At 40.3% G+C, this 22,840-nt stretch overlaps 1 protein-coding gene across 3 annotated transcripts in view; it reads left to right on the top strand.

The window, feature by feature from the left end:
* The window catches only part of DMC1 (DNA meiotic recombinase 1), a 63,899-nt gene that overhangs the window by 15,202 nt on the left and 25,857 nt on the right, over positions 1 to 22,840 (top strand). For all 3 annotated transcript variants that reach the window (XM_060188972.1, XM_007519313.3, XM_060188971.1), the window contains exons 6-12: positions 2,694 to 2,746; positions 3,969 to 4,010; positions 6,912 to 6,984; positions 19,084 to 19,175; positions 20,006 to 20,079; positions 20,187 to 20,301; positions 21,367 to 21,427. In XM_060188972.1, coding sequence (XP_060044955.1) covers positions 2,694 to 2,746; positions 3,969 to 4,010; positions 6,912 to 6,984; positions 19,084 to 19,175; positions 20,006 to 20,079; positions 20,187 to 20,301; positions 21,367 to 21,427 — 510 coding nt within the window. The remainder of the gene's footprint in view (positions 1 to 2,693; positions 2,747 to 3,968; positions 4,011 to 6,911; positions 6,985 to 19,083; positions 19,176 to 20,005; positions 20,080 to 20,186; positions 20,302 to 21,366; positions 21,428 to 22,840) is intronic.

The following is a 22,840-nucleotide window of genomic DNA, read 5'->3' as shown; positions in this document are numbered from 1 at the left end:
AAGAGAGCGATACATAGAGAATGAGAAAGATAAAGAGACACCTACAATAATACTTCGCCACTTGCGAAGCTTCCTCCTAGACTCCATAGTTGGAGACCAGGGCTTGAACCCAGGTCCTTGTGTATTGTAACATGTACTCTCAACTTGGTGCACCACCACCTGGCGCTTGTTGAAAATTTAAAATCTCTACCTTCATCATCTTTTTTTTTTAAATTCCCTTTTGTTGCCCTTGTTGTTTTATTGTTGTAGTTATTATTATTGTTGCTATTGATGTGATTGTTGTTGGATAGGACAGAGAGAAATGGAGAGAGGAGGGGAAGACAGAGAGGGGGAGAGAAAGACCAACACCTGCATACCTGCTTCACTGCTTGTGAAGCAACTCCCCTACAAGTGGGGAGCCAGGGGCTTAAACCAGTATCCTTACACCGTTCCTTACACTTTGTGCCACCTGCGCTTAACCCACTGCGCTACCGCCCAGCTCCCTCTACCTTCATCTTCTATATTCACTCTTCCCTTTCTAGATCTACTTGCTGTCCTTACCATTTAATTCCAATACACATACCACACATTCTACTTCATATTTAGGTTTATTGTCCATGAAGTTAAGGATTTCTGGTTTTGGTTCACTATTTTACCCCAAGTGTGGAGAGCGATTTCTAGCACAAACAAGATGCTAGATAATTTTTTTGCTGAATGAATGGAAAGCAACTATGAATGAAATAAGTTTGGGAAGTACAGTATACTATAAGAACAATAGACTAAACATGTTACTACCTTGAAAATTGTATCTTTATATCAGGACCCACAAAATTGACACTGCGACAGTAGCTCTGCCCATGTCACAAATCTAGACCTAGTTGGAAGCACCTGTCAAGAAATCTAACATACGTCAGTCATGGTCCTCCCACTCTACTTTGGGTAACTTACCCTGAAAGATATTATAGTACCTGCTAGCTTTATAAAGAAATCTCCAACCTCATAGCCAATCATGCCTTTTCCATATTGTCTCTTTTAATGCTCTATAAAATTTTCTTGTGCCCAAAATCCTTTGTGAATACTGGAAACAGTATTCCACTGCTTGTGAGAGAATGTACTTCCCCAACCCACAAACTGAATTTTTCTTGAGTCAAGGATATCAAACTCATTAGTGAATTGTTTTAATTATTTCACTTGATACTGTCATAATGGGTTTTCTGATATCCTTGATGTTGCATTTTGGGCACAGAAAGAACTACTTAAGAATTTGATTTTTAAGAATTACTACTTGATTTGTTAAAATGTTATACATTTTATTAAACAATAAGCTCATTTATAATTCTAGCAACTTTTTAAAAAAATATTTATTTTATTTATTTATTCCCTTTTGTTGCCCTTGTTGTTTTATTGTTGTTGTTGTTGGATAGTACAGAGAGAAATGGAGAGAGGAGGGGAAGACAGAGAGGAGGAGAGAAAGATAGACACCTGCAGACCTGCTTCACTGCTTGTGAAGCGACTCCCCAGCAGGTGGGGAGCTAGGGTTTGAACCGGGATCCTTATGCTGGTCCTTGTGCTTTGTGCCACCTGCACTTAACCCACTGCGCTACAGCCAGACTCCCAATTCTAGCAACTTTTAAAGAAGCTTTTATAATATTATATTAAACATTTAAAATTATGTTGATGGGGGCAGGTGGTGATGTACCTGGTTGAGTGCACATGTTACATACAGTGCATGAGGACCCTGGTTTGAGCCCCTGGTCCCCACTTGCAAGGGGAAAGCTTTGCGAGTAGTGAAGCAGGGTTGGTCCCAGATTCAATCTCCCAAACCACCATAAACCAGAGCTGATCAGTGCTCTGGTGAAAGAAGGAGAGGAAGAAAGAAATAAAGAAAGAAAGAAAGAGAGAGAGAGAGAGAGAGAAAGGAAGATAGGAAGAAAGAAAGAAAAGGAAGAAAGAAAGAGAGAAAGAAAGTAAGAAAGAAAGAGAAAATAAAGAAAGAAAAAGAAAGGGAGGGAAGGCACTAGGGGAGGGAGGGAGTGGAAGAAAGGAAGGAAAGAAAGAAACATAATCCTAAAAACATAAAAACCTTAGTTACTAACTTACTATTCAAATTCTGCTTTAATTCTAAGGAATAGTAAGATAAGGGGGCCAGGCAGTGGCAAACCTGGCTAAGAGCACTTATTTCCATGTGCAAGGACTGGGGTTTGCATGAACCCAGGTTCAAGCCCCTGCTCCCCACCTGCAGGGGGAACACTTCATGAGCATGTCTGCAGGTGTCTGTCTCTCTTTTCCCCTCCTACCTCCTCCTCCCCTCTCAATTTCCCTCTGCCCTGTCAAATAAAAAGAGAGAAAAAAAAAATGGAAAAAAGGGCCACTGGAATGGTAGATTCATAGTGCCAGCACCAGGCCCAGTGATACCAATGCTATTAATACTTTCATATTTCTTTTTTATTTTGCTGAACTGTAGCCTTGCACATGTTTGATTTCACCACTCCAGCTTGCTTTTTTCATTTAGATAGGTAGATAAATAAAGGGAGAGATACCACAATACCACAGCATGCTATAGTGACAAAGCACCTCCTGTTTGGTGCCAAGGTTCAGACCTGGGCTACACACATGGCAAGGCGCTCACCTTATCCAGTAAGCTGTTTCTCTGGCACACTTTCTTGATAGCTCTATTTCTGTCCCTATCACTAATGCTAAGTTTCTATTTCCAGTAAGTTGCTAGGAGGTGGAATTGAAAGCATGGCAATCACAGAAGCTTTTGGAGGTAAGTAGAAGCTTAATGCTTTATTATGTGAGAAAAAAGAAGTATGAGATCAGAGTGGTTCAGTGGTAGAGTGGCTGCCTTGCATATGTGAAACTTTGGTTTGTATTCTTGGCACCACGTAAGAGAGAAACAGACAAGTAGAACAGATGGTGGAGTGGTTGGTACTTTGGGATCTCTCTCTCTCTCTCTCTCTCTCTCTCACACACACACACACACACACACACACACACACACACACACACACACACACACACCCCAAGGAGACTAGGTGGTAAATCCAACCCAGGACCACACATGGAAGGCCTATTCTGTACCCGCTGAGCTGTCTCCTCAAACTCCTAAATTAATTTTATCTAAGAAAAGTTATGTGAAAAAATACCTTACATCTTATTTTTACTATTGTCATTCTTATATGGAGAATACAACAGTAACATGGAAGTACTTTATGTATAAAATGTAACTGTTGGAAAACAAAATCATGGGGGTGGGGTAGATAGCATAATAGTTACACAAACAGATTCTCATTCCTGAGGCTCTGAGGTTTCAGGTTCAATCTCCTGCACCACCATAAACTAGATTTGAGCAGTGCTCTGGGGAAAAAAAATACATCATGCTCTGAGGTCATACTTTATTCGCTTTCTTTATTTTGGATAGGTACAGAGAGAAGTGGGTGGGGTAATAGCATAATGACTATGCAAAAGGGACTCCCATGCCTGAGGCTCCAAAATCCCAGGTTCAGTCCCCCACACCACCATAAGCCAGAGCTGAGCAGTGTTCTGGTAAAAAAAAAAAAAGAGAGAGAGAGAGAGAAGTTTAGATGGGAGATAGAGAAGGAGAGAGAAAGAGACACCTGGTGGGTGGGGAGAGTACAGGTCCATGAAAAATGATGAATGAAATAGTGGGGGTTGTATTGTTAAATGGGAATCTGGGGAATGTTATGCATGTTCAAACTATTGTATTTACTGTTGAATGTAAAGCGTTAATTCCCCAATAAAGAAATAAATTATTTAAAAAAAAAAAGAGAGAGAGACACCTGCTGCCCTGCTTTACCACTTGTGAAGCTCTCCCCCTGCAGGTAGTGACCCAGGGCTTAAACCCAGGTACATGTGCATTGTAATGTGTGCACTCACCAGGTACACCACCACCCGGCCCCTCATACCTTATTCTCTATAAAAATATCTAAAAATTAACTGTGCTTTTTTTTTTTTTCTGTATTTTGCAGAATTTCGTACTGGAAAAACCCAACTCTCTCATACTCTCTGTGGTAAGAATATAACAATACTAGTGATAATGATTACAGTTGTTGGGCGGGGTAGATAGCATAATGATTATGCAAAGAGACTCTCTAGCCTGAGGCTCTAAAGTCCCAGTCACCATAAGCCAGAGCTGAACAGTGCTCTGGGGAAAAAAATTATTATTATTCTAGTTGTTATTTACTTACTTACTAGCACCTGGCATTTTACATAATCTCAGGAAATATGAGTAAACTTTCGAATAATATAAAATTTAGAGAGGTAAACTGTCTATAGTTACACAAACTTGTCTTTGAATGTGAGGTATTGTATGTGCATTCTGCACATCTGGAATGAAGAGAAGAGAGATAAATGGGAATGTGTTAGTAGGAAGAGGTATTCTAAGCCTCAATTTTTCCCATTTCAGCTTTTTTTTTTCTAGTTTTTATTTTAATATTTGTTATGCAGCCCCAGGAATGAACCTTGGACCTCATATATGCACAGTATTACTGAGCAGTCTCCTAGCCCTATTTGTTCATTACTTTGTTTCTGAGGGAGAGTGAGAGGCACCACTCTATCATTCATGGAACTTCTCTCATGCTATCCATGGTGCTCCAATGTGGTACCAGGACCTGAACCTGGGGCCTGTAGACAGCAAGGCAATTACTATACTGTTGCTCTAGTTCCTGGCACTGAATATATATGTGTGTGTATATATATATTCATGTATATGTAATAGATTGATTACTTATGTTAGTGAGAGGAAGAGGGAGATAGAAAACCACACCACCAATCTGGCATATACAGTATCAAACTGAGAACCTCACACTTGCAAGTTCTGAACTCTACCACAGGGCCACCTCCCTAGCTGCTCTTTCCTGTGTCCTATTTATAATAATGTCACAAAATATATTGAGGACTAGAGACCTGTACTTCTCTTGGGGTAAGTTTAGCCTTAAGAAAAACTTAAGAGAATTTTTTTCTAAAGTAAAATAAGCAGTATACTTCCTTTTGCATAAAGACATTACTCTGCATTTCTTGGGCCTAAGTAGAAAAAGTATGGTGTGGTCTGGGAGATGGTGCAGTGGATAAAGCATTGGACTTACAAGCATGAGGTCCTGAGCTTAGTCCCACATGTACCAGAATGACTCAGTACTCTGGTTCTTTTTCTCTCTCTCCTCCTATCTCTCTAGTAAATAAATAAATGTAAATAAATAAATGCAAAGGAAGGAAAAAGAAGGGAAAGGAGAAGAGAAAGAGGAAGGGAAGGGGAAGGGAAGGGGAAAAGAAGGGAAAAGTGGCTAAGAAAGGGATTCTGGAATTTAAATACCTGACTCCAGCTATTTTATTTTGCCCATACCACTAATAGTTGTGTAATATTGGATAAGGCTTGTTTTTTGTTTTCATCTTGCCAAACCAATTCTGTGCCAGTTTAAGGTGGTCCTGGGGATTGAACCTGGGACATTTGGTGCCTCAGGCATGAAAGTCATTTTATATAACCATCTCACTATATCTTCCTTCTTTGCTTTTCTAATTTACCTCATTAATAAAATACGAATAAGGTAAGTGATAAATGAAGACTTAAAAAAATTAATTAAAGGGCTGGGGAAACAGCATAATAGTTATGCAAATAGTTTTTAAGCCTGAAGCTCCTAGGTTCAACCCCTAGCACCACAATAAAAAAATAAATAAATAAATAAATAAATGGACCAGACAGTGGTGCACCTGGTTAAGCACTCACACTACAGTGCACAAGGACCCAGGTTGAAGCCCGTGGTCCCCACCTGAGGGAGAAAGCTTCATGACTGGCGAAGTAGGGCTGCAGAGTTGAGCAGTGCTCTGGTAAAATAAATAAATATAGAACCTAAGATGGGGGGTGGTTTTTTTTCCTACCAGAGTACTGCTCAGCTCTGGCGTATGGTGGTGTGGGGGATTGAACCTGGGACTTTGGATCCTCAGGCATGAGAGTCTCTTTGCATAGCCATTATGCTATCTACCCCCTGCTATTTTATTATTTTTATAGAAAAGAATTAGTATTTAAATTCTATCTATATTATTTAGAAGAACTAACTTTAAATTTTTTTAAAATATTTAATTATTCCCTTTTTGTTTCCCTTGTTGCTTTATTGTTGTTATTAATGTCATTGTTGTTGGATAGGACAGAGAGAAATGGAGGGAGAAGGGAAAGACAGAGAGGGGGAGAAAAAGATAGACACCTGTAGACCTGCTTCACTGCTTGTGAAGTGATGCCCCTGCAGGTGGGGATCCGGGGGCTCCAACCAGAATCCTTACACTGGTCCTTGCGCTTTGCGCCATCTGAGCTTTACCCACTGCGCCACCACCTGACTCACAGAACTAACTTTTATGAATATCTCCCATTGTAAACATGTACTGAGGATGGACGGAGGTAGATAGTATAAAAGAAACTCTCACACCTGAGGCTTCAAAGTTCTAAATTCAATTCCTGCACCACCATAAACTAGAGCTGATAAGTGCTTTGGTTAAAAAAAAAAAAAAGACACAAAATGGGCTGGGTGCACCTAGTTGAGCGCACATTTTACAGTGCTCAAGGACCCAGGTTAGAGCTCCTGGTACCCACGTGCAGGGGGAAAGCTTTGGAAGTGGTGAAGCAGGTCTTCTTCCTCTCTATCCCCCTTTCCTCTCAATTTCTGGCTGGCTCTATCCCATAAATAAGCAAAGTTTTTTTTTTTTAAATCATATTGACATCCATTGTTGAATTATTTATTTATTTGCTCACAGAATACTATAATTTTGCCACTGGGTACTAATAAAAAAAAGAAAAGAAAAAGAATCACAAAATTTTTCTTAGATAGGTTAAAGAGTTATAAGTAGCATAAATCCCGTGTGAATTTATATATTCATTTGAACAATGTTTATCCACGCCTGTTAATAATCTTTTTGTTATTTTATAGTGACAGCTCAACTTCCAGGAGCAGGTGGCTATTCAGGAGGAAAGATTATCTTCATTGATACAGAAAATACTTTGTAACCTTTTTCTTTTGACAAGATGCTACTGTACTAGTATGATGTAGTAGCTTTACTTACTATAGTAGAGAATGTAATACTTTAAAAATATACACATAATTTTTGTAATCATCCCACAAACCAGCAATAATGAAGAAAAGCCAAAGAGGAAACAATTGTTAGTTAAACTCTCAAATCAGTTTTGATTTTAAATATATTTTTAATATTTATTTATTCCCTTTTGTTGCTCTTGTTTTATTGTTGTTATTATTATTGTTGTTGTTATTGATGTTGTTGTTGATAGGACAGAGAGAAATGGAGAGAGGAAGGGAAGACAGAGAGGAGGAGAGAAAGACACCTGCAGACCTGCTTCACCGCTTGTGAAGTGACTCCCCTGCAGGTGGGGAGCTTGGGGTTTGAACCAGGATCCTTACGTCAGTCTTTGCGCTTTGTGCCACCTATGCTTAACCCGCTGCACTACCGCCCAACTCCCCAGTTTTGATTTTAAAAGGTTTCACTTCCCCAAATGGGTTGAGTGTAAAATAAGTATATGAGAAGAGATTATATTTTATTCATTGTTAATCCTCTTACTTAATACTTAGGAGAATCTTTCCTTTATATATATTTTTTCCGCTTCTGCTTGGCACCTATGTTCCCCTGTGGACCTTTTTTTTTTTTCCTTTTAATTTCAGATTGAGACAAAGGGAGGAAGAGTAATGGCATTTGATTATTATGTTTAATGAGTCTTGGGACAACATTGAGTTCTTTTTTTTTTTTTTTGTCTAGATGCAATAGAGAAAAATGATACTAGAGAGAGAATTGGGAAGGTCATGTTTCAGAAGAAAGGTGGCATTTCATTTTAATGTGTTGAGTATGAAGTACAGGAGGACACCCATATGGCACTTGGAAATATTAAGCTCAGCTCAAAAAAGGAGTAGGGCCTGAGATATAAATGGAATAGCAGAGGGTTCAAGAGAATTTAGAGTGTGAAGAGAACTGAGAATGTAATTTTGGGCTGTGCCTATATTTAGGAAGAGAAAATAAAAAGAGAAATCCATTTTTTAAATAGAGGTTATGGAAGTTTAATAAAAGAAAAAGTTTTTTGTAAAAAAAAAAAAAAGTGCCACTAGGGAAAGACAGAAACAGCTGTGGGTATGGATCAACCTGTCATGCTCATGTCCAGCAGAGAAGCAATTATAGAAGCCAGACTTTCCACCTTCTGCACTCCATAAAGAATTTTGAGGGGGAGGTAGATAACATAATGGTTATGCAAAGAGATTCTCTTGTCTGAGGCTCCAAAGTCACAAGTTCAATCCCCTGCACCACCATAAAATAGCTGAGCAGTGCTTTGGTTTAGGGAAAAAAAAAAAAGCATCAGGATAGTATTTAAAAAAAAAAAGGGCTAAAGAAAAAAAAAAAAAGAAAAGAAAAAAGAAAGAAAAAAAACTAAAGAAAAAAAGAGAAAAAAAAAGAAAGGAGGGGCTGGATGGTCTTGCAGCAGGTTAAGTGCACATGGCACAAAACACAAGGGCTGCCTAAGGATCCTGGTTCAAGCCCCCAGTTCCCTACCTGTTGGGTGTCACTTCACAACCAGTGAAGCAGGTCTGTAGGTGTCTATCTTTCTCTCCCCTTCTCTCTCCAATTCTCTCTGTCCTATCAACAACAATGACATTAATAACCACAACAATGATAAAACAAGGGCAACAAAAGGGAAAAAATAGCCTCCAGGAGAAGTGGATTCATGGTGCAGGCACCAAGCCCCAGCAATAACCCTGGAGGCAAAAAAAAAAAAAAAAAGAAAGAAAGAATAGTCAACCTATAATTGTAATCTTGGGAGAACTAACGCAGTTTCCAATGGAGGGAATGGGAACACAACTCTGGTGGGAAAGTGTGCAATTATACCTCTGTTATCTTATAACTTCATAAATCAATATTAAATCACTAATTAAAAAACTTTAAAATGATAAGCATTTTAGAGTGAGAGAAGGTAGAAAGAAAGATCACTGAAAATTTGATATTTAAAGTCTAAGAGAGTAAAGTAAGATGATGGAAGCTTGTTGCAGACAAGTTGTAAGGAATTGCAACAGTGTTACTTACCAACAAATGGAGTAAATATTTTACTTTAGGAGGTGCCAAATTTAGAGGAACTTTTATCAGTAGAGAAAGGCTATGCCAGGTTATTTTTTAAGGCCATTCACAACATAAACTAGCTGCAGCCTAAATCTCCAATCCCATAACTCATATTATTTTTAAAATTTTTATTTATAAAATGGAAACATTGACAAGACCATAGGATAAGAGGGGTACAGCCACCACCAGAACTCCGTATCCCATCCCCTCCCCTGATAGCTTTCCTATTCTTTATCCCTTTGGGAGTATGGACCCTGGGTCATTATGGGGTGCAGAAGGTGGAAGGTCTGGCTTCTGTAATTGCTTCTCCACTGAACATGGGTATTGGCAGTTGACCCATACTCCTAGCCTGTCTCTCTTTCCCTAATGGGGCAGAGATCTGGGAAGGCGGGGCTCTAGGACAGGTTGGTGGGGCTGTCTGCCCAGGGAAGTTTGGTTGGCATCATGCTAGCATCTGGAACCTGGTGGCTGAAAAAAGAGTTAAGATAGAAAGCAGAGCAATTATTGACTAATCATGAACTTAAAGGCTGGAATATTGAGGATGAAGATTTGGGGTCTCCATTTTGGAAAAAGATAGTAGGTCTATTTTAGGTATATTCCAAGGGGCCCATGACCCAACAAGTTTTTGCCTGTGCCTGACATCTAATATGCAGATTGCCGGGCTAGTGTGGGGGTGCCTCTTCCCGGGTACATACTCTCTGGGTTGGAGAGAATGTGACCAGAGCCAGCCTGGACTGGAAAGAACATGACTGGAGCCAGCCTGGGCTGCTACTCACTCAGCAACATGAGGGACTCAGGAACCAAACACGTGGTGTGAGGCAATGCAATGTCTTTATTGATCAGAGACCCAGGCTTTTAAAGGGCAGACCCAGAAGTGGCAAGTCAGAAATGGAAATCTCTAGGAAAGGGATGGAGAAAGGCAAAAGAGAAGGTAGGAACTTCCTTAGCAACTATTGGAGGGTTTTAACTGGTAGGATCAATAATACCCTGGAGGCAGGGAGGGTCTTGAGGGTAGAAAGAAGATAGATCAAAGGAATGGAATGGGTGGGGATCTTTCAGGCAAAACAATGATTATGTACATAGGCCATAGTATCAGGAATGCAGGGTGCTTTGTGAAGCTCCTCACAATTTCCCAACAGCAGATGACCTAAGTTATTGTCTAGGGGGATGGTGTCATAATTGGAAAAAGGACTAGAAAGCTGGATCAGGGAAGAGAGTAGCTCTCAAATATGGGAAAACTATATAAATAGTGTTAACTGTAAACCCCATCAATTTGATCTGGGGCCCATATTCAGCACAGGAGCCTATATAACCTCTGCATTCCTGTAGGTCTGAGCTCTCATTCTGTGGTCACAGCTAGGAACATTCCAAGCTGCACTAATTTCAGGACCCATCTTCCTCAAGTGGTAGAGTATGTTGCCCAACCTCCCTTTGGAGAATAGGGCTATCCCTACCATTGTTGATCCACATTGAGGGCAAGGTCCTGTAGGGGCCCACAGAGGGGTCCATTATGTTGTTCCTGATGGAGATGACCAGTGACAGTGGAAAGAGGGATCTGTTAGAGGTCTAGTCACATCATGTCTGTGTGGGAATCCCAGGATTCCCTGACTAAGGCCCCAAGTGATGGGGTGGCCTGGTAGTGACCGAAGAGTCATCATTAAAGTATGCCAGTCTCTTGCCCTTATTCAGCTTTTGTAGTCCTTACTTTGTCTGACAAGGTTAGCTTTGGAGTGATTGAGGAACGTGTAATAGGAGGTAGGTGAGGAGGGTGTCTAAGTCTAAGTAGAAACTACTTGATTAGGTACTTTATTGTGTCTTTTTAGGTCTTTCTGTTTGCTTGCTATATTTATTGACTCACTGTAAACTGCTATGCACTTTTGCTTTAAGGTATATGTTTTTCCCCAACTTCTGGATATATGTACATATGCCCTATCTCATGGACCCTGATCTATATCTAGGTTTTGAGGTTTGTTAAGAAGTGTATCATCCAAAATGAATTTAAGGAGTCCTATGAGCTAGGAAAGGTCTCACAAGAATAATGAAGCTGGAGGGTTGGCATTCCATGCCTGATGTCTCTGGATGCAGTCCGAAGTGAAACATGCCGGGGTGGTACTGGTTGCATTGATTAGGTTGGGATTGGCAGATGCAGTATCAATTGGTATGGATTGGGAGAAGCATGGAGGAAAGTGAGCCTCGCCCTAGAGGTTTCAGGACTGGGGGAAATATGGGCTTTATAGAGAAAGGGGAAGGTTCCTGGTGTCTTAGGGTTTAAGAAAGCAATAGATAGTTATAGCTATAACCAAATGATTTGGCAATTGGGTTAATTGTTAGGATTTGCTGTAGCATACAAGACCTCACCATAATTTATGTCCTTTTATGCTAGTTACTTATAGCTGTATCTTAAAAATGAACACCACCAGTTGCTTCTGTACTCCCTGGTCTAAGCTTTTAGGAGATTTAATATTTCAAAGAACAAGTCATTATTAGAAATGTATTAACAATTTGAGCCCCCTGTTAAAATTCAATCTGATTACTAATTTGAAGTCTTTTTTAAAAAAATTATTTCTTTATTGGGGAATTAATGTTTTACATTCAACAGTAAATACAATAGTTTGTACATGCATAACATTCCCCAGTTTCCCATTTAACAATACAACCCCCACTATGTCATCTATCATCCTTCATGGACCTGTATTCTCCCCACCCACCCACCCCAGAGTCTTTTACTTTGGTGCAATAAGTCTTTTTTTTTTTTTTTTTTTTAAACCAGAGCACTGTTCAGCTCTGGTTTGTGATTGTGTGGGGGACTGAACCTGAGACTTTAGAGCTTCAGGCATGAGAGTATGTTTTGCATAATCATTATGCTATCTACCCTCCACCCTAATTTGAAGTCTTAAGTGCTTAGAAAAAAAGTGCAACAAAAAGTTTGAGACATTTGATCCATTTTTCCCCTCTATAGATTGAATAGTAATTTGTGAGACTATAAGTTAATAGGAGTGTATATTAACACCAAAGGTCTGTGTCCCATTCCCCCCCACCCCCAGTGATAGTTACTTTGGTGCCCTACTCCAAACTCAGTCAGATTCTGCTTTGAGTTTCCCTTTCTGTTCTCCCCCCCCGAATTTGTTGCCCTTGTTGTTGTCCTTATTATTTTTACCATTGATGTTGTTGTTGGATAGGACAGAGAGAAATTGAAAGAGGAGGGGAGACAGAGAAGGGGAGAGAAAGATAAGACACCTACAGACCAGCTTCACCGCTTGTGACGTGACCCCCCCCTGCAGGTGGGGACCCAGGGTGCTAAAACTGGGAGCCTTATGTAGGTCCTTACACTTTGTGCCACGTGCGTGTGCTTAACCTGCTAGCTACTGCCCGACCCCCCCCCCTTCTTCTTTCTCAGCTTCTGTTGATGAGTCAGATCATCCCATACTCATCTTTGTCTTTCTGACTTATCTCACTTAACATAATTCCTTCATGCTCCATCCAGGATGGGTCAGAGAAGGTGGGTTCATTGTTCTTAAAAGTTGCATAGTATTTTTTTTTTTCCTCCAGGGTTATTGCTGGGCTTGGTGCCTGCACCATGAATCCACCGCTCCTGGAGGCCATTTTTCCCCCTTTTTGTTGCCCTAGTTGTTGCAGCCTAGTTGCGGTTATTATTGCCATTGTTGACGTTGCTTGGTTGTTGGATAGGACAGAGAGAAATGGAGAGAGTAGGGGAAGACAGAGAGAGAGGGGGGAGAGAAAGACAGACACCTGCAGACCTGCTTCACCGCCCGTGAAGCGACTCCCCTGCAGGTGGGGAGCCGGGGGCTCGAACCGGGATCCTTATGCCGGTCCCTGCGCTTTGCGCCATGTGCTCTTAACCCACTGCCCGACTCCCTGTTGCATAGTATTTTATTGTGTAAATATATCACAGCTTTCTCAGCCATTCATCTGTTGTTGGGCACTTGGTTTGCTTCCAGGTTTTAGCTTCCAGGTTTTAGCTATTATGAATTGTGCTGCTATGTACATGGGTGTACAGATATCTTTTTGATTGGGTGTTATGGAGTCCTCAGGACATATCCCTAGGAGAGAGATTACTGGATCATATGGGAGGTCTATTTCTAGCCTTGAGGGAGTTTTCCAGACTGCTCTCCACAGAGGTTGGGCCAGTTTACTTTCCCACCAGCAGTATAGGAGGATTCTTTTGTCCCCACAACCTCTCCAGCATTTGTAGCTGCTGTCATTTTTGATTTATGACATTCTCACAGGGATGAAGTAGTATTTCATTGTTGTTTTTATTTGCATTTCTCTGACAGTCAGTGACCTGGAGCAATTTTTCATGTTTGTTAGGCTTTTGGATCTCTTCTGTAGTATTCTGTCCACATCCTCTCCCCATTTTTGGATGTGGTCATTTTTTTGTTGTTGCTTATTATTTTTTTAATTATTTATTTGAGGGGGCCAGATGGTGGCGCACCTGGTTGAGTGCTCGTGTTGCAATGAGCAAGGAACCAGGTTCAAGCCCCCAGTCCCCACTTGCAAGGGGAAAGCTTTGCGAGTGGTAAAGCAGGATTGCAGGTGTGTCTTTCTGTCTCTCTCCCTCTCTGTGTCTCCCTTCTGCTCGATTTATGACTGTCTCTTTCCAATAAATAAATAAAGATAATAAAATATATTTATTTGATAGTACAGAGAGAAAATGAGAGGGGAAGAAGAGAGAGAGAAAAACCTTGGGAATTGTATCATGTTTGCTCAACCTCCCAGCCCCTGTTACCACTACTAGAGGCAGAGACAAGTCTTTCTGGTCCAACTTTATTATCTTGAAAACATGCTTTGCTATAAAATTTTAAAACATTATGTATCAGTAATTATTTAAATGTAACTTGAGATTTTCATTTTCTTTGTTCATTATGGTTCCTTGCATATCAGTTTTTTTTCTTATAATTTTGTGTGCTAGGCTATCTACTCAAATCTTTTAGAAAAATAATCTAAGTGGGAAACATTGAGTTCTGGCATGCCTGAAAATCCCTTTATTTTGCTTTTTCTCTTGCATGTTAATTTTGCTAATCATAGAGAAATTTACATAGTATATTCCTATCCTACTGCGTATTTGTTCTCTCACAGTCTTTCTGAATCATTCAAATAATTTAGGACTTTCATATGAAGGCCTGGATTTCTTTCTAAAACACACACACACACACACACACACACACACACACACACACACACACCAGAAGGCTTTATTTGGAAATACTGGACATGAGAGGATTTTGAGGGAGATGTCTAACTTGGGGAAGAGTGGAATGTTGTGTAGAGTTGTAGCAAAAGGAGCACAAGGAGTTGTAGCAAAAGGAGTTTAGCTAGTTTCAGAAATAGTTGATTAAGGATGGTTCTTGGAGAGGGAAGAATTCTTAGAGGTTAGTAGGCATATTTTAACAATTTGGATTTTTAAAGGGTAATAGATATAGGGGTCAGGGAGATAGCACAGTGATTATGCAAAAGACTTCTAATCCTGAAACTCTGAGGTTGCTGGTACAGTCTTCAGCACCACCATAAATCAGAGTTGAGTAAATTTTGGGGGAAAAAAAAAAACTATGCTGTCAGAGAAGTCATGCCTTTTAAATTTGTTTTTCTATGCAAAAATGCATCGTGGTTTTTCTGACAACCCAGTATATGCCTTCTCTGATGCACTTGCTTTGTCCTGTGTACAATTCAAGTTCAAGGCAAGACCTCACCACACTGAAGGAAGCTGTGATATCTTTCCCTATGTTTCTGTATTTGTTGTCCTTCTAATTGAAAAGGTAGACCCAGAGTGATAAAGCCCCAGTGGCAACAACAATAATGGAGGAAATAGAAATTAAATCATATGTGAGAAGGAAGAGTGAGGAACATCAGAGGAAGCAAAGACATGTGAGGGGGTGGAGAGTAGATAGCATAATGGTTATGCAAACAGACTCTCATGCCTGAGCCTTCAAAGTTCCAGGATCAATCCCCCATACCACCATAAACCAGAGCTGAACAGTGCTCTGTCTGGTTAAAAAAAAAAAAAAAAAAAAGACATGTGAGGAATAGAATGGAAAGTTCTCAGTCTTTTGGTGCTGTTACAGTTTCCTTGTCTACTTCTCCCCCCTCTTTTTTTTCTAACTCCAATATCACTTTATTGAGGAAATGTTGATTTACACGATTTTTGTTATTATAAGGGTACATTACTCCGTTAGCTTCCTTTTTCCTTTGTTTATATTTTGCCTGCTTTTGTCTTATATTTGTGTAATAAATGGATTGTCTTATTACTCTTTATATAGTATACAATGAATGTATTGGTTAATATGAGAATAAATTCCATATAGTAGTAGACTAATAAATATTCGTAGAGGGGCCAGGCAGTGGCGCACCTGGTTGAGCGCACATATTACAACGTGCAGGGACCCAGGTTCAAGCCCCTGGTCCCCGCCTGCAGGGGGAAAGCTTCACAAATGGTAGCAGGGCTGCAGGTTGACTTTGTTTCTTTTCCTCTCTATCTCCCCAGCTCAATTTCTGTCTGTCCAATAATAAATAAATAAATAAATAGGACATCGGGCGGTAGCCCAGCGGGTTAAAGCGCACGTGGCGCAAAGCGCAAGGACCAGAGTAAGGATCCCAGTTTGAGCCCCCGGCTTCCCACCTGCAGGGGAGTGAAGCAGGTCTACAGATGTCTGTCTTTCTCTCCCCCTCTCTGCCTTCTCCTCCTCTCTCCATTTCTCTCTGTCTTATCCAACAACAATGACATCAATAACAGCAATAATAACTACAACAATAAAACAACAAGGGCAACAAAAGGGAATAAATATTTAAAATAAATAAATATTTGTAGAATGATTTGAACTTCCTATCAGTGTAAGTCCAGTTTTTACACTCCTTGTCGCATAATAACTGGACTTTGTAAAAACTGACATGGTGAAAACATTGTTACTGTGTCTTCCAGTTTTTTGTTTATTTGAATTACTCACCAAAAGCATCAGTAGAGTAATGCTTTGTAGCAGTAGAAGATTTTAGTGGTTGTCACTAAAGCGTGAAAGAAAAGAACTTACATGTACTGGAAAATCCTGAACACAATTTCATTTGATATTTATTGAATTAATTGCAACTGTCACAAATACTACAAAGTGACTTTTGTTTTATAATTATTTTCCCTTATTTACAGTGTGATCAAAATTATATAAACAGTATAAACCATTAGACCACAAATATGCATTTTATTTCACCTGACTTCATTTTAGAGGATACTGTACAAATAGAATTGATATCACCAAAGATGTAAAACTAAAACCAGTTTATTGCTCTTTGACATTTTTTTAAAAATTAATTATTTATTTATTCCCTTTTGTTGCCCTTGTTTTATTGTTGTAGTTATTATTATTGTTGTTGTTGTTGGATAAGACAGAGAGAAATGGAGAGAGGAGGGGAAGACAGAGAGGGGGAGAGAAAGACAGACACCTGCAGAACTGCTTCACCTCCTGTGAAGCGACTCCCCTGCAGGTGGGGAGCCGGGGGGCTCGAACAGGGATCCTTACGCCGGTCCTCGTGCTTTGCGCCACCTGCGCTTAACCCTCTGCACTACCGCCCAACTCCTTTTTTTTTTAATGTTTTTTAAAATTATTTATTTATTTATTCCCTTTTGTTCTTTGACATTTTTGACATAGATGAGTAGTTACTGTCATATCCCAGAATACTTTTGCAAGAGCACTGAGTTTGCCTCCTTGTGAATTTACTAGCTTTAAAAATAATGCAAATCCTTGAAAAGAAGGTGGATCTTAAATCATAACTAAACCAAAAACTCTAAGTTGAAAATTCTCTTTGGTACTTGAAATTAGTTTTTGACCCTTTGATTCATGTAGTGAAATTTATTATTTGCTGGCAACACATGATTAATGATAAATTATTTCACATTGAGCAAATGAAGAATATGAAGTGAATTACTTCACTTTGAAGTGACAAATTATAATTCAGTCACATTACCTTCCTAGAATAGAGCTGTTTTTATAGCACTGAGAACAAGGAGGCTCACAAATCTTAGTTTCCAGTTTTTCACTTGTAACTGATTTGCTAGATAATCCTGAGTCATTTTCCTAATCTCTGCATCTTAATTTGTGAAATATAAGCCATAACAACTAATGCCATGGTCACTGTAAAAACTGAGAAATTGGAGGAGTCAGGTGGTAGGGCAGCGGGTTAAGGCAAGGACCAGCACAAGGATCCTAGTGCAAGCCCCCAGCTCCTCACCTGCAGGGGGGTCACTTCATAAGCGGTGAAGCGGGTCTGCAGGTGTCTATCTTTCTCTCCCCCTCTGTGTCTTCCCCTCCTCTCTCCATTTCTCTCTGTCCTATCCAACAACAACAGTAATATACACAACAACAATTAAAAAGGGGGGCAACAAGAGGGGGGAAAATAGCCTCTAGGAACAGTGGGTTCATGGTGCAGGCACTGAGCTCAAATCATAACCCTGGAGTTGGAAAAAAAAAAAAAAGACTGGGAAATTTAAGATTTAAATTCATGGGGCCAGGTGGTGGCACACCTGGTTAAGCGCACACAGATTACAGTGCACAAAGATCCAGGTTCAAGCCCCTGGTCCCCACCTGCAGGGAGAAAGTTTCATGAGTGATGAAGCAGGGCTGCAGGTTGTCTCTGTCTCATTCCTTCTCTATCTTCCCCGCCCCTCTCAACTTCTATCTAATAATAAATGAATAAATAAAATTTTTTAAAAGATCTAAATTCTTTTTTTAATATTTATTTATTCCTCTTTGTTGCCCTTGTTGTTTTATTGTTGTAGTTATTATTGTTGTTATTATTGATGTCGTTGTGTTGGATAGGACAGAGAGAAATGGAGAGAGGGGAAGACAGAGAGGGGGAGAGAAAGACAGACACCTGCAGACCTGCTTCACTGCTTGTGAAGTGACCCCCATGCAGGTGGGGAGCCGGGGGCTCAAACTGGGATCCTTATGCCAGTCCTTGCGCTTTGCGCAACGTGCACTTAACCCACTGTGCTACGGCTCGACTCCCAAAAGATTTAAATTATTTTTTTTAATTTTTTAATTTTTTTATTTAAGAAAGGATTAATTAACAAAACCATAGGGTAGGAGGGGTACAATTCCACACAATTCCCACCACCCAATCTCCATTTCCCACCCCCTCCCCTGATAGCTTTCCCATTCTCTATCCCTCTGGGAGCATGGACCCAGGGTCATTGTGGGTTGCAGAAGGTAGAAGGTCTGGCTTCTGTAATTGCTTCCCCGCTGAACATGGGCGTTGACTGGTTGGTCCATACTCCCAGTCTGCCTCTCTCTTTCCCTAGTAGGGTAGGTAGAGACTGGGGAAGCGGAGCTCCAGGACACATTGGTGGGGTCTTCAGTCTAGGGAAGCCTGGCCGGCATCCTGATGACATCTGGAACCTGGTGACTGAAAAGAGAGTTAACATATGAAGCCAAACAAATTGTTGAGCAATCATGGACCCAAAGCTTGGAATAGTGGAGAGGAAGTGTTAGGGGGGTACTCACTGCAAACTCTAGTGCGCTTCTGCTTTCAGGCATATATTTTGCAGTAGTTTATAGATACGTGGGAACATATGCTCTCTCTCACAGAAACTGGTGTATATCTAGGTTTTGGGACTTTGTTAGAAAGTGAACCACCTAAGATGAAATTAGTGTATACTATGAAAGGAAAGGTCTCACCCGAGTAATGAAGTTGAAGGGTTGTCATTCCACACGTGAAGTCTCTGGACACAGTCTGAAGTGAAGCATGTTAGATTTAAATTCTTATGACTTCATCGTGTCTATGAATATTTTCACAACCTGAGATGCAAGATTGAGGCACTTAAGAAAAATAGAATCTGGTAGAGGTTTTAAGTGACTAGTGCATCCTTTTGAATGTCTTTGCAGTATAGTTTTGCCTTTCTGTTATTTACTTAATGTATTATTGTTTGTAGTTGTATCTAAACTTCTTTTGGCATTAAGTTATTGGATCCTTAATCTTGGTATCCTCCAGCCGTCCAGATCGCCTTCGGGACATTGCTGATCGCTTCAACGTAGACCATGATGCAGTACTGGACAATGTACTTTATGCTCGTGCATATACTAGTAAGCCCCATGCCTTTGTTTGCTAGGGTTGAAAGAGATTAGCAATATTGGTGTTTTCTTTGACTGATAGAACATTTTGACACTATTTTTTTCTGTGTATGTTTTTTTTAAATGGTGCCAGGGAATGAACCCAGGGCCTCACAAATGCATGATTTTTCTGACTTGCCTTCAGGTCCAATTTTTATTAATATCATAAGAAAGGCAGAGACACCAAACCACTGCTCCAGCGCCCATGGAGCCCTACCAGCTTTTATCCTTGGTGCCTTCATGTGGTATGGTGATGGAACACAGGGCCTCCTGTATGAAGGGTTTGTGCTTTACCCACTGCATTCCCTCCCTGACCCTTGATACTATAATCTTTTTATTTTTTATTCCTAAGGTAATTTAGTTCACAAATCTTATAATTTGGCAAATCTTCAGATATCAAAATTCCCTGAAAGTAGTTCTTATTCTTTGTCTTTGAAATGAAGAGTGATGTTCTCTTTAGATAATAAAGACTTTGGCACATATGCTAAAGCCAACTACAAAATCATATTTAAGGGCAAAGGGTAGATAGCATAATGCTTATGCAAAGAGACTCTCTTGCCTGAGGCTCCAAAGTCCCAGGTTCAATCGCCTGCACCACCACCTGCTAGAGCTGAGAAGTGCTCTGGTAAAAAAAAAAAAATATATATATATATATATATATATATATATATATATATTTAATAAACTCAAATAATTTAAAGTACTTTTACAAATCTCTCTTGCCTGACTCCTACAAACATAAACGGTCTTGCCCTTTACTTGTTCTAGCTTGTGTCACATTTCCTCACTGCACTTTCTGTTAGGTGAGCATCAGATGGAGCTGCTTGATTATGTAGCGGCCAAGTTCCATGAAGAAGCTGGCATCTTCAAGCTACTGGTATCAGCTTTTAAGTAATGCTTGCTCACAGGTTTAATTAGCATATTGTTTTTCTTCTATTAATTCTGACTGAAATCAGCTTCTTTTGTTTCCAAATGCATGTGCAGATTATTGATTCAATAATGGCACTGTTCCGAGTGGATTTCAGTGGTCGTGGGGAGTTGGCTGAACGGCAGCAAAAACTGGCTCAGATGTTGTCACGACTCCAAAAAATCTCAGAAGGTAGTTTCCTTTTTTTAAATGATACTGTCACAGTAACATCTATAATTGCTGAGTAAACTTTATAGATAAGCCCAGAATAATATCAGATTATTATATTCATATAGTTGATTATTGTTATGGGGATATAATAAATATTTATTTAATTTTATGTACTTACTGATTTTTTACAGAGCACTATTCAGCTTTGGCTTATGATGGTGCTGGGGATTAAGCTTGGGACCTTTGATGCCTTAGGCATGAAAATCTTTTGCATAACCATTATGCTATCCTCTCCAGCTTGGGGATATAATTTTTAACTTAAAACATTGATTCTATACTTATTTTTTGGTGATCGTTGGAATTTCACTGTCCAGACTGTTTTTTTTTTTTTCCAGAGCACTGCTCAGCTCTGACTTACATTGGTGCAGAGGGACTGAATTTGGCACTCAGGCAGGAAAGTCTGTTTGCATAACCATTATGCTATGTACCCCTAGCCCCAGACTGACTTTTTCAGAGAGAGACAGAAAAAGGGAAAGAAACCATACACCTAAACTTTCTTCAATGTAGTGGGGGCAGGGCTTGAGCCTGGGTTGTACACACAGTAAAGCAGCACATCATTCTAGTGAATAAAAAGATGACAAAATAAGAATGACAAAAATAAGAATATGATCTTGCTTGTAAAATAAGTCCTGGTAAACATTTCCCAAATTCTGGTATATAACAATGAATTTTATCACTGGGGCTGGCTGGGTGCCTGTACTACAAATTCACTGCTCCTAGAGGCCATCTTTTTCCCCCATTATTTCTGCTGCTGCTGCTGCTGCTGCTGTTGGATAGGACAGACAGAAATTGAGAGAGGAAGGGAAGACAGAGATGGGGAGAGAAAGATAGACACCTGCAGACCTGCTTGACTGCTTGAGGAGACACCCCTCTGCAGTTGGGGAGCTGGGAGCTCAAACTGGGATCCTTACACTGGTACTTGAGCTTTACGCTATGTGGGCTTAACCTGGTACACTACCGCCCGGCTCCTTAAACAATAAATTTTTGATATTTATATTACTTTCTCAATTTTATTTCTTGATGCAGAATATAATGTGGCTGTGTTTGTGACCAATCAGATGACTGCTGATCCAGGAGCAACAATGACGTAAGCCCCAATAACCTGCGTCTGTGTTTCACAAAGTCTAATAGTGGGTTGTCTGAAAAGTCATAATGCATTTGTGCATAGAAAAATATGCAATGACTTTCTCACAGCCCAATATCAAGAACGTCAGATCAAAAAAAAGAAAATCACTCTAGGGGCTAGATGGCAGCACACCTGGTTGAGCGCACGTATTACAGTGTGCGAGGACCTGGGTTCAAGTCTATAGTCCCCACCTGCAGGGGGGAAGTTTCACAAGTAGTGAAGTAGTGTTGCTGGTGTCTCTATGTCCATTCTATGTATCTGTCTGTCTGTCTGTCTGTCTGTCTATCTCCTCCTCCCCTCTTGATTTCTCTCTGTCTGTATCCAATAAATAAATAAATATTTTAGAGGGCCAGGTGGTGGTACACCTGGTTAAGCACTCACATTACAGTGTACAGGGACCCAAGTTTAAGCCCCAGATCCTCACTTGAAGGGGGAAAGCTTCATGGTTGGTGAAGCAGGGCTGCAGGTGTCTCTGTCTTTTTCCTCTCTATCTCCTTCTCCCTCTCAGTTTGCCTCTGTCTCTATCCAGTAGCATATATATATATGAATATGGAGGTAGCAGAGAAGAAGAAACGACATGAGAAACATTGAAAATGAATAAATAAATAGGGCATATGTACACATGTATCCATAAGTTATGAGAAAGTAGTATATGCCTTAAATCATAAGTGCACAATAGTTTGTAGTGAGTTAATAAATGAAGCAAGCAAGTAGAAAGACCTAAAAAGGACACCATAAAGTACCTAATCAAATAGTTTCTACTTAGACTTAGACACCCTCCTCCCTCAGTCACTTTAAGGCTAACCTTGTCAGACAAAGTAAGGACTACAAAAGCTGAATAAGGACAAGAGACTGGCATACTTTAATGATGACTCTTCGGTCACTACCAGGCCACCCCATCACTTGGGGCCCTAGTCAGGGAATCCTGGGATTCCCACACAGACATGATGTGCCTAGACCTCTAACAGATCCCTCTCTCCACAGTCACTGGTCATCTCCATCAGGAACAACATAATAGACCCCTTTGTGGGCCCCTATAGGGCCTTGCCCTCAATGTAGATCAACAATGGTAGGGACTGTTCCATTCTCCAAAGGGAGGTTGGGCAACATACTCTACCACTTGAGGAAGATGGGTCCTGAAATTAGAGCTTCTGCAAAAAATATGGGTCCCAGATCAAACCAATGGGGCTTACAGTTAACACTATTTATATACTTTCCCCATATTTGGGAGCTACTCTCTTCCCTGACCCAGCTTTTAGTTCTTTTTCCAACTCTGACACCATCTCCCCAGATAATACCTTGGGTCCACCTGCATGTTAGGTGTCAGGCTCAGGCAAAACTAGTTGAGTCATGGGGCCCTTGGAATATACCTAA

Source organism: Erinaceus europaeus, chromosome 4 (assembly GCF_950295315.1).
Source record: "Erinaceus europaeus chromosome 4, mEriEur2.1, whole genome shotgun sequence".
Taxonomy (NCBI): domain Eukaryota; kingdom Metazoa; phylum Chordata; class Mammalia; order Eulipotyphla; family Erinaceidae; genus Erinaceus; species Erinaceus europaeus.
This window is presented reverse-complemented; position numbering and strand designations above follow the sequence as displayed.